Below are 13,264 nucleotides of genomic sequence, written 5' to 3' on the forward strand. Positions count from 1 at the left end.
CTTCCGCTGTAAAATATTGTGCATATTGGAGATTTCATAGGCACATAAAAATACTAAGATTTTTTACCTGTACAATTCAACATCTGTTGACTAAGTATTCTGTTTTAGAAATACAAGTTGTTTTGTTCATTTATTTCACAGTTCCTCGGTGAGATAGCGTTAAGTTTACGGATTCACAACGCTAAAATTAGCGGTTCGATTCCCCTCAATGGACACAGCAGATAGCCCGATATGGCTTTGCTATAAAAACACACACACACACACACACATTTAATTCAGATTAGCACACGTGAATTCATGGGGGGTGATAGGGTAGTCCATTCAATTAAATTAGACTCGTATTAATTTATAAGACTGGTTTAGCAGAATTCTAACAATCTTTTCTTTCGGAGTTTTCATGAATGTCATAAATAAATGCATTTGTCCTGTATAATGTAATGTCAGTCAGCGTGCGTAAGTACGCGTACAGCAAACCGGATAACGGAAATGCAGCCAGTTTCATTAGTTTTAGCCTGATAAACCATTTCCTCTGCAGTGTGGGTTCTAAATAGTGTGTTAGTTTTAAGGGTATAAGGAGAATATTGATTTAAAACGTTTTATTACGATAAAAATATGATCAGAAGGTTAACTTTCCCTCGCAAACGAACTGTATACAGCATTTGAAATACGTCCATTAATACAAAGGCATCTTTGTCCGGTATCTAAAAGGTCCTCTTTGCGCGGTGGTTCAGTATAATGGTGGTTTTGAATACGTCATCCGAGAAAGGTCGTACTGTGTTTCGGGGGGGGGGGGCACACACACGTTACTGTTTTTGTAATTCCGTTCCATGTTTGTTTGTTCAAAAACTAATCACAGTGTATTACAGTGAAATTAGAGCAGCACGTGCATGGCAGCACCGTAGCTATATATGGCTGTAGTGTTTTGCAAGAAGAACGTCGAATTAAGCCATCGTAATACCAGATCTAAATTCAAAGCTTCATCATAATTTATAAATTACATTGTATTTCAGACTATTGTTACTTTACCAGTAAATTCATAACTATCTGCATAAAGTGTAACATCGCAATGATCTGGAGTGGAAAAACTGGGCCACAAATGCGGGAACTATCATATTTTAAACTACATCTGGTTATGCAAGCATCAATATCAACATGACCAAACTTCATGTTTTTGACACAGGTTATCATATAAATGAATAGAGTTTTGTTTTCAAATACTTACACAGAGCAAATACCACAATCATGAAGATATAAAGCATTCGGGCTATTGATTAAACTTTGGCAAAGCTACACGAGGGCTGTCTGCACTAGCCGTCGCTAATTTAGTAGTGAAACTCTAGTGGGAAGGCAGCTAGTCATCACCACTCACCGCCAACTCTTGGGCTACTCTTTTACCAACGAATAGTGAGATTGACCATCACATTATAACACCCCACGGCTGAAAGGGCGAGCATGTTTGAAGGATAAAAAAAAGAAAAAAGAGAGAGATAAATATAAATAGTATGGGTTGAGAAAAGTCTTGATCTAAACCAGTCACCTATAACATAATTAGATCTGGTTGGTTAAAAGGTGGGGGGCGTTGCTTTTACTGACATATGTATGAGCTAAGAGCAAAGCACTTACCAACATAGCCATAAATTTGTGTGATCAAGGTTAAGAATTAGCAAAACGAGGGTTAATAGAGAACGGCTTCAAAATATTATATTACGAAACCGAAACTTCAATGTTCAACAGGATATAGAATTGGAAAATACTAGGTAAGATAACTTCGTTTCTTAAGTTTACATTATTTTGTTATTAAGCTCCATGTCGTCGCCTGACTGCCAGTGTAAATAAATACAGCACAAAGAAAGGGTCTGTCTTTAAGAAAAATAATATTAATCAATATTACGTATCTGACTGGTCATTTCGAATAGAGATATGATTCTGGAACTGGCATATCTATAAAACTCTCATTTTATTTGGACTGTTCATATTTCTGACGTTTTCCGCATATAAATATGTATATATGAAATGTATCCTTTTAACCACTTACCAATCCCACTTCTCTCCCTTATAGATATCAAGAATGCTGAGAATCATACAATGTCATGGTAATAGAGAATATATTCTGAATTAGGTTATTAACCTTGATGCTATTATCTTTCATGTTACTTGGAAAATTATCCCTTCACATTTCCCCCAACATAGTAAGCATGAAGATGAGGGATATTATTTTTGTTAAACGGTTGCATAGTATTCAAGTGAAATAATGAAACCTCTTACCTTATAAATCGAACGCAAGCCAATAAATATCTTTGACAAAATAGTTTATTTGTGATGTTATTCAAAAAACACAGTTATTTAATGCCGTGAAGTTCTTGGCTACACACATATTATTATACGACATGAAGTTCTTGGCTACACTTATATTATAATATTACATGAAGTTCTTGGTTACACTTATATTATTATATGACATGAAGTTCTTGGCTGCACTTATATTATAATATTACATGAAGTTCTTGGCTACACTTATATTGTTATATTACACGAAGTTCTTGGCTACACTTATATTGTTATATTACATGAAGTTCTTGGCTACACTCATATTATTATATTGCATGAAGTTCTTGGCTACACTCATATTATTATATGACATGAAGTTCTTGGCTACACTCATATTGTTATATTACACGAAGTTCTTGGTTACATTCATATTTTTATATGACATTTCTAATACTCCTCTGAGTAAAATAAATTATACAACAATAAAGATTTACGAAATGATAAATATCTTCGGCTATAAACTATCTGAAATCAAACGTTGTGGTGTAAAACGTTAAACTTGGCGAAGGAAGTAGGCCTATTTTCCTACATCAATAATAAAAAAAGACAAAATCACGTTTTATTGCACACGTTATTCTTGTAATACATTTCTCTTCATCATTTTAATATATCTTACTTCATCATATTCGACGTTTTGCATTAGAGCAATGAGCTTCTTGGATAATGAATACAAATAACATTTTAAAAAGTATTTTGACCGCTGTGAGTCCGCAATTGAATAAAAGACCTCCTGAGATATGATTTGGGGCAGATAAAAGCTTTATATGATTTTTTTAGACATTCCTGGCCAGAAATCCATAGTAGACTAATGACAAAAAATGACTGATAAAATATTTGCAGTCAAACTAATTCCTACCATTTTCGTTAGGCCTCAAAATAATCGAACCTCTAATTATTAGATTAAACTCCTCTAAATGGTGTGTATTAAATAAATTATACACATCACATATTTAAAAAGTCTTGTGGAGAATTTTATATTTATTGCAACATTTATGAAGTCATGTGCTATAGTTGTGTCGTTTAAGTTGTCTTAGAATTATAGGATTGTAAAATCAGTTGATTCATGTTAATGAAGTGATAGCCAAAGGAAACAAATCAAATCAATGATATAAAACATCTTTTCTCACTGTGAATTGGTGACAAAAAAAATCAACGAAACTTGGTTTGATGGTGCTTTCTAAAACGTGTAAAACTAAACTCTGGCATTTAAGTTCTTTAAATAGTTAACTTAGTTTTCTTGTGTACCTTGTTTCGAGAATCGACGTAGGCAAACTGATAATAAATACTTTTCACAATCTGATCAATATGTGTAACTACTTCCTACTATACAGTACATAATTAACTCTTGATCTTTACATTTGTTCTTACAACGCAGTTTGTACATATATATTAGAAGCTGATACACAGTATAAACATACTATATATGTGTGTGTGTGTGTGTACATGGGGCTACAGCTTTGAAGGATATGTGGAATACCATTCCACATATATTACAATGTGATTCAAAAAAATGTTAACACTTGTATGGGTTTATATTTTTTATTTCCTATGCTTCATACAGTCTCAGTTTACTCTCCACAAATATCTACGCATGTCTAAAAGCTGTCAAACGTTGCATGCATAGCTCTAGAGCACATCCCAGGAGGTATTGATTCTATGAGTTCTGTAACCCTTTCCCGGAGATCATCTACGTCCCGTGGCTTTGTGGCATACACACGTTCTTTAACCATACCCCACAGCCAAACATCAAACGGTGTTAAATCCGGTGAACGGGTAGGCCATCTTAGAGGACCACCTCTTCCAATCCATCTTCTGGGAAAAAAACTGTCCAGATAGTCACGAACAATGCGGGCAAAGTAACATAAAATCCCATACAAGTGTTAAACATTTTGTTGAATCACCTTGAATTAGAAAATAAAAAAATACTCTTACACTCATCACTTAGATTAGTTAAACTGAACACTGATTGGTTAGTAGGCGACCTAGTATGGCAGGTCAGCTTTCAACAATTAAATACTGACTGGTCTGATTAACCAGTTAATTGGTTGTTTTGATCAATCTGATTGTTAAACTTCCGCTTATCTAAAAGTTATTATTTAGAGAAACAGGGAAGTTAAATTAAATTTGTTCTTTTTTGTGAAACAGTAATCAAAGTTAATTATTTAACTAAGAAATATTCACCTGAATAAATAAATAAATATATGTGCTAAAAACATTTGTAAGATGGCGTAGCGACGCAGTTTGCGAAGACAATTAAAACAACAACAAAAGAATAAGAATAAGTTGGTGTTAATTGCATAATTTAGTTTCATATTCACTCAAATGAACGGAAATGATTTCTTGATGGCGTATGATTAAGGATGTGTTTTATTGGTAAGCTATAATTTATAGAGGATAAAATTACCTTGTTAATAAGCCCATCAATTTTGTATGTGTAAAATACCAGGAAAACACTTCGTTCTGTAGTATACGTTTGTTTCTTTATTTGACCTTGCTAGAAGTTACAAAACAGTACAACTCAGAACACTAAAACAATAGTTGGGTAATTTAATCTGTGAGCTATAGCAATGAATTGAAATGTTAATACACAGAAAAATGTTGTTGTTTTATTGAGATAGGTTTGTTTGTGAAAGTGTGGTCAAGATTTAAAACAAAAAGGATTAAAAAATAAGGCTGTTGAAATAGTAACAATTGTAAATTTAATACAGTACCACAACTACACTACTGTCTCATTGTAAATTTCTCATAAATCTTCTCGTAAAGCGATCATTAATTCTTTAATACGGATTTTTGTAGCAATGTAAGATGCATTTATAATTCTGTAAAATAACTCTTTATTTTTGTAAGATAGACTCCTATTTTTGAAACCTCCCACCCCCATTGGCTCAGCTAAAAATCGGGTTTCAATACTGGTGGTGGGCAGAGCACAGATAGCCCATTGTGTAGCTTTACAACACCCAAACCAAACCCTATTTTTGAGTATATAATGTCTTCCGTTAACTCTCCAACGATAATATCTACATTAACCAATATATATATATATTCTCTACTAACGTAGTGTTAATAACTCGTATATAACATAGATGAAAGCGGAACTTTCTAGACGATAAAAGAAAAAAAAGATATTAAAGTTAATTACCAAACTCCAATAATAAGCAGGAAACGTACCATGCACATTTATAGAGACCACTATGAGATCCAGGAAACTTAAAAAAAAATATTTTTTTTTTACTTGTACAATAGACACTGAACATGGGGAAGTATCAGAAATTTGATATAGCTGTGGAACGTACAAGCTCGACATACGTTACACGTAACTGATTGGAAATGGCCCTAGAGACATTCGCGATTCAAGGATCCAATCCTTTGTTCGATCAAATACGAAGTATTAGCAATTGTACTTATATATATATATATACTATAATTGTTATGTTTATCTCTTACAACAGACACCGTAGTGACTAAGTACAACACCAGAAGGTTCTTAGACTAACCACAATGGTGTTGATTAAACACCTGAAACTGTGCCACTGAAGCATGGTAGAAAACAGTTGATGAAACACACATGCCATATTAAAAACCTCGTTTTTCGTACAATTTAGTCGTGAAAAAAAAAACAAGAACAAAAAAAATTACTGATGTATAGGGTAACTGAAAGTAAATTATAATTATTGCACACATTTTATACGGTACGAGTCCAATGCTATCTTATTATCATAAGCTATACAAAGAAACAAGTCAGTCAATTTCTATTATCTTGTCATTGCTTCACAACTGTTAGTGGATATGAAATTCGGCGTTTTTTTAAGAGGAAGCAATTACTTCTAAATCTTTCTGTGTTATTTAATGTTTTTGTATCATATATGCGTTTCTTCACAATGCAACTTCTAGTTTTTAAGAAATCGGTAAGGTGAAGTTAAATCAGGCCAGTTTTTTATTGGGTAATACATTTTTAAGCTTCAAGACTCATTATGAGCAACGATTTTCATGAAACGTTTCAGCAACATTTATCGAACTCTTCCTTCGAAATGGGTCACTTTCATTTAAATAGAGAGAGATAGAGATGGAATATGTCATTTAATAACAACATCAAACTAATCCGTGTTTATAAAAATGTTAGATAACAGAAAAACAATCTGAACTACATGCTACCTGATACACAAATAGTATGAACTATTCGCTATTTACAAAAGAACTAAATTATACAGAAATAATCAAAACTAGCCTGCGATTACAAATATGCTAGATGATACAGAATCAACAATGAACTAGCCTGCGATTACAAATATGTTAGATGATACAGAATCAACAATGAACTAGCCTGCGATTACAAATATGTTAGATGATACAGAATCAACAATGAACTAGCCTGCGATTACAAATATGTTAGATGATACAGAATCAACAATGAACTAGCCTGCGATTACAAATATGCTAGAATTACAAATATGCTAGATGATACAGAATCAATCCTGACTAGCCTGCGATTACAAATATGCTAGATGATACAGAATCAACCCGAACTAGCCTGCGATCATAAATATGCTAGATGATACAGAATCAATCCTGACTAGCCTGCGATAACAAATATGCTAGATGATACAGAATCAACCCGAACTAGCCTGCGATCATAAATATACTAGATGATACAGAATCAACCCGAACTAGCCTGCGATAACAAATATGCTAGATGATACAGAATCAACCCGAACTAGCCTGCGATAATAAATATGCTAGATGATACAGAATCAACCCGAACTAGCCTGCGATCATAAATATGCTAGATGATACAGAATCAACTTGAATGGTACTACTTTTTTCGTGGTGTACACGTTTTTCAGTAAATCTGCATTTACTGAGAAGCTTATTTTGTTATTTATATAACAAATCATTCTCTTAAGTACCATTTCACCAACAAAGGAAAACCAGCGCGCGAATTTATACAGGAAACGGTAACTAAGGCACGTGCGGGTGGGAAAGCGTTGCAAGAAAATAAGGTAACTGATAATTACTGTGTTAAAGCAGTAACGGACGTACTACCGGACCGGAAACAATTTAGAGATTAGATGTAGCTACTGTACACGCAACAGACAAAAAACAAAACAAAAAAAACCCAACAATATGGAATTATTAAAGCTTTCATTTTTTTTATTGTACAATTTAATACAGTAGACATTCATCAAAGGCTTGATTTCACAACTGGTCTTCTTGAAAAGCGTAAAACTGCGAAATATAAAGAATTCCCACGATGACGATAATCATAATTATGTATATATTTGTAGATTTACAACGTGGTGTAATAGCTACACTTAGCAGCGTATTAAAATACAAGTCATTTATCTATTTGAAAAATGTTATGGAAGTATTGATAAACTTAATACCAAAATCACAGTCAATGTTTTTTTGAAGTCAGCTGATATTGGTTTACTTTCATTAAAAATTCACCAACATTTTTACTGCACCATACAATATCATGACATTACTTGCCATTTAAAATAGTCTGTTCTTTTCCATGACTTATCTTTGGAGACCGTCAACTACTTCAATTAATCTTGTTTTAATGTCATACTTCTATGAAATTATTAGTATATAAACAGAATGACATAAGTCAGGTTTTATACGGGGTGAGACAAAACGTACTATACAGTAATTACTATGTGGTCGGTGTAGTTGGTACTGTTATAAAGGCGGTTGAAACCAATTTAATCAGATCATTTCAGAGCAATAGTTGTAAATTCAACTATGTTCTAAATTAAACAACTGTACAGTCACTTTTGCTCTACTCTGTACATACATACACACACACACATGCAGCACAATCTCATATACATACATGTTGAGGTTTGTATATATATATATATATACATGTATATAGTTTGGTTTGAATTTTGCGCAAAGCTACACGAGGGCTATCTGCGCTAACCGTCCCTAATTTAGCACCGATAGATTAGAGGGAAGGCAACTAGTCAACACCATCCACCGCCAACTCTTGGGCTACTCTTTTACCAACGAATAACAGGATTGCCAGTCACATTATAACGATTCCACGGCTGAAAGGGCGAGCATGTTCGGTGTCGGGGATTTGAACCCACGACCCGCAGATTGCCAGTTGATCGTTCCAATCACGAGGGCTATGCCAGACCATACCTATAAATAAGTACTGACAAAAACCAATGTTCATCGTATACAAGTATTCATCCATTTATTACCGTATGAGATATGATACGCCCCCCAGTATCTCAGCGGTAAGTCTGAAGACATATAACGCTAAACACAGATAGCTTATTGTGTAGTTTTGCACTTAGCAACAAACAAACAAGACATGATACACATTCGCAACAAAGTTTCCTACGTATGTACCAAATGCATAATAAACTCCAGTCGTATGTTAAATATATACCAACAATGAGCAAACAAATAAATAACATAAACCCAACAATGATAATACATGTATCAAACACATGAGAAACTTGAATATATGTAACCAGTCAAATATCAAAAGTTTAAAAAACTAATCAAGGATGTATGAAAGATATACAAATCATATAACAAATACATATCGAGAATGAACAGTCAAATGTTTTACGTAAAACCAATAATGACTGTTCAACGATCAAAAATATACTAACAATGACTAGTCATATATTAACAATGTCTACTCATATCTCAAATACAACAACAGTGACCTGTTGAATACACAACATAAAATCAACAATGACTAGTCATATATTAACAATGTCTACTCATATCTCAAATACAACAACAGTGACCTGTTGAATACACAACATAAAATCAACAATGACTAACCATATACTGTATATGTGTGTGTGTATATATACATACATACTAAGAATTAATAACAGATCAAACATGTACCAATAATAATTAAATCATGTGTTATTACATATGAAAAGTCAGTATTATAGTATTTTATACATATCAGTAATTACTATCCATGGATGAACAGTTTATGAGTGCTTTTTTTGTATCTTACGCTCCCTCTGGCGAGATCTACCGGAGTATAAAACACACATATATATATTATAAAGCTTTAGAACCATATGTTAAAAATAAACCACTAATGAGTCAGAAGCTGGCTCTAACAAGCTTGAAAGGGGCACTTAGTGACCTGAAAATTAGGTTATGTCATCAGTCTCCCCAAATGATTATATAAACAATTGTTTATGTTCAGCTATATCCTGTCTTTATCAAAAAGTCCGTCTGATGGATTTGAAATTAATTTCAATAATGAATTCAAACAGTTCTTTAATTTTATGTAAATACTCTGACGAGAATTCCGTGACTTCAAAGCAAAGTATTAGCATTAACAAGTACATCGTTTGAGTCCGATTGTAATGGCATTTCAGTAAACGTTATAATTACTTACCATCAACCGAGATTTGTTAAACGAGCAACACTCGGAAACTTTTTATTTGTGTAACCAACACATGTTTAACAAATATCAATGGACGTTGTAGAATTCGTACTTGGTACACAACTGTTAATATGATTTAATGAAGATTAATGTGGACCGTGTTTTACAAATATCAATGGCTGTTGTAGAATTCGTACTTGGTACATAACTGTTAATATGATTTATTGAAGATTAATGTAGACCGTGTTTTACAAATATCAATGGACGTTGTAGAATTCGTACTTGGTACATAACTGTTAATATGATTTATTGAAGATTAATGTGGATCTTGTTTAACAAATATCAATGGACGTTGTAGAATTCGTACTTGGTACACAACTGTTAATATGATTTAATGAAGATTAATGTGGACCTTGTTTAACAAATATCAATGGCTGTTGTAGAGTTCTTACTGGTACACAACGGTTAATGAGTATGATGTTAACGTTGTTCGTAGCACGTTTGGCAAAACAGTACAATCTTAAGGAAACACGTTGTGTAGGTTAACAAATGGCTTAACTAAATTTAAAGCCTCATTTCTTCTGTTTATAAACCTTTGTTTTGTTGAATGATCCGTCTTCCTTTTTTATATTTTTCAGTAAATGAAATAAGAGTAAAACTTATGTCTACAAAATATCTAAATATAATCACGATACCGTTTTAACGCAGCATAATAGATTGGGCCTGGGCTTCCCCAAAACAAGAAGCTGGAGTGGGCATCAACGCTGGCTGTGCTTGCACTTAGTTTTGATTTACCAAACGGAAAGGGCATCAGCGAAGCCATATCTAGCAAATGTGTGAGCATATTTTATTCCACGAACTTTTACACAAACTTAGACATATCATGGTTACTTTACGGTAACATATCAGACGCGATCAACAACACGACACCTCCATATCGCAAGCGAACTCTTCTGAGGCAGCTGCAGCAGTTTCCTGTGTTGTTACACGCGCACACACAGACAAGCTGTCAGACTCACCGACAAAGCACGCTCACCACAAAGCTCTTTTCCCTCCTACGTTGACCGTTATTAGCTAGGTCTAGAGGCGTCTGACGCAGCTAGCGTAGTTGCGTGTTCCACACCCGAAAACACAACGCGTGGGACTAGTTCACCAGAATCGACCTGAAGCAGGTGCTGGACGAGCTAGTAAGGGAATCGTTTGATTGGGTCTTCTAATAAAAAATAATCTGGTTAACTATTGAAAAGTCTCAACTTACAAGTTCATTTAACAACTACAGATTCAATAGAACTTTATTGTTTGCAGTTTTTTTGGTTGTTTATACACCTTTATATAACATCTGTTTCGTATCATTTTCAGGATATTAAATGAGCGCACATGTTGAAGTGCTCACGTGTCTTTCATGTTGGGTGACGTACCGAACATGTTTGGCTTTGGAGTTTCTAAGTAGCCAAAGTATGAGTAAAAATATGATCATCTAGATTTTGCGAACCCTGTTTGAATTTCAGAAGTTTCATCGGACATATAACTTTCCACAGCTTACAAACACGCTTCAGATTCCTATTTTGAAAATGTTCTCAATTTAAAGCCTTTACCTCTTGACATTACGTTTCAAAGGGTGACTTTCCAAATATATTGTACATTTTTATCATACGTGTATCTGATTTCACCATGATAATATTTTATAATGACAATAAAAAAGTTTCTTTGAACTTATTATCCTTTCATAAGAAACAAAGTAGAAAAAAAATTGATTTCTCTTGATATATTATTCGTGACAATGCCATGTGTGTGTTTTTTATTATATCCTCAAATTATTCGTGCTTTATAATAGGGTTCGTCGTTATAGACCTTTTATTATAAGTTTTATTATTGTGTACATTTTTCCTGTTTTTTGTAATTAATATATTTATATACTTCTCTTTTATGTAAAGTATTTGTGTCTTTGTTCTATGTGTGATACACGTTTGACTGTACTTTGATTATGAGACCCCCAGTGGAGGATCTTTTAATAGAAAGAAAGAAAAAAAATGTAGGAGTCGACTCACAGTTACGAGCTAGGATAAAATATTTTGATAATCACAAGAAGAACACCATACAACAAATGAGCGTTCAGTGTGTTAGCACTCCCAGTTTGAAATGTATGTGCTTATTTCATTTTGCTACATAGATCATTTGGATTCACAAGTAACCCCTCCATGACGTTGTTTTGTCATGCTTTTTCATCTTATCATACAAAGTCACTTGCCAAAGTTTCTTGTATGAAAATACGTATATGAGTACATTGATACACATTCCAATGATTAAAGACATCGTTGAGTTTCATTATAGGTCATAAATATAAGACGATCTTTTTTTTTTCCTTTCTCGGTTTCACAGGATCTTTTATTTTAACATAACTTCCTCGGAGTTATCTTTCAACAATAACTAGATGAGTAACGTGAGACGTGGGCGGATAAGTACTCGAAAACCCCTAAAACTATCTAACTGGTTTTTATTATAGATGCTAAATTGTTGAAAGATTAAGAAAAAAGCTCCACCTGGAATCTGGTTACTCTTATTATGGTTTGTTTTTCTTACAGAAGTAAAGAAGATTTTGAATTTCCTTTAGATTACCATTGTAACGAAGGTCATTAACACTTGTTTTGATGTCGATTTTTGAAGTACTTTTACAAACCTTAGTCATCTGGTTTTTGATTGTCAAAATTTCGACCAAAATGGATAAGGAAAAACAAATGAGATTCTGTATCAACACATAAAAAACAAATATCGAGTGAAACAATGCTTATATTGAGTCTACGTGTGGGGAAATTGTACATCTATGAACTTACAACGTAAAATTTAGGGTTTGATTTTCCATGGTGACCAGAGTGCAAATAGCAAAAAATATCCCGAACCCGAAGGAAATGATCAAGTTATACCAATTTATTCGCAAATTTTATAAATACCCATATTATAGTAAAGAGAAGAAAATAAACAACAACAGAATCCATCAACATGTTAGACTGACAATTCATACTCATGTAGCAACGTTGTTACCTTTAGCTTATTATTTTTATCAAACATAATCCACGTTTCTGATAGAATTACCTGTAAAGGAATTTTAAAACTGAGAAACCCTAGTATAATAGAGATTTTAAAGATTGAATTTTCTCAATCACTATATTAGAGAAGAACAAATGCAGAAATGGGTATGTTAGTTACGCTACGTTTGATGTAATCATCCAGAACCATAGGTGCAGAAATAAGAAGGCCTACCTCCCAATACAGGGAAGACAGCTCTCACTCCCCTCCCCCACATCCAACCATTACCATCATTTAGAGAGGATTGCAATTTCTCCAGCTTGAATAGAGTTTTTGGTCCAAAATAAGGATCCGCTATAAACATATAAATGCTCTAAAATAAACATGGTAGCTGAAGATAAAGAACGGGAAAGATGAGTTAAATAACATAGGATCGTGAAAGTTGACCATTGCTTATTTTCATGTTTATGTATTTCCCTGATTTAAGTTATGAATATATTAGCCCACACTGTACCGAAATAGGACAAAATTGCCACT

At 33.5% G+C, this 13,264-nt stretch overlaps 1 protein-coding gene across 1 annotated transcript in view; it reads right to left on the reverse strand.

The window, feature by feature from the left end:
• The window catches only part of LOC106459183 (focal adhesion kinase 1-like), a 69,207-nt gene extending 58,425 nt beyond the window's left edge, over window positions 1–10,782 (reverse strand). Inside the window, 1 exon segment of the mRNA XM_022385619.1 lies at window positions 10,399–10,782. Coding sequence (XP_022241327.1) covers window positions 10,399–10,547 — 149 coding nt within the window. The 5' untranslated portion in view covers window positions 10,548–10,782.
• Window positions 10,783–13,264: the final 2,482 nt, after the last annotated feature.

This window comes from Limulus polyphemus, unplaced genomic scaffold (genome assembly GCF_000517525.1).
Source record: "Limulus polyphemus unplaced genomic scaffold, Limulus_polyphemus-2.1.2 Scaffold572, whole genome shotgun sequence".
In the NCBI taxonomy this organism is placed as follows: domain Eukaryota; kingdom Metazoa; phylum Arthropoda; class Merostomata; order Xiphosura; family Limulidae; genus Limulus; species Limulus polyphemus.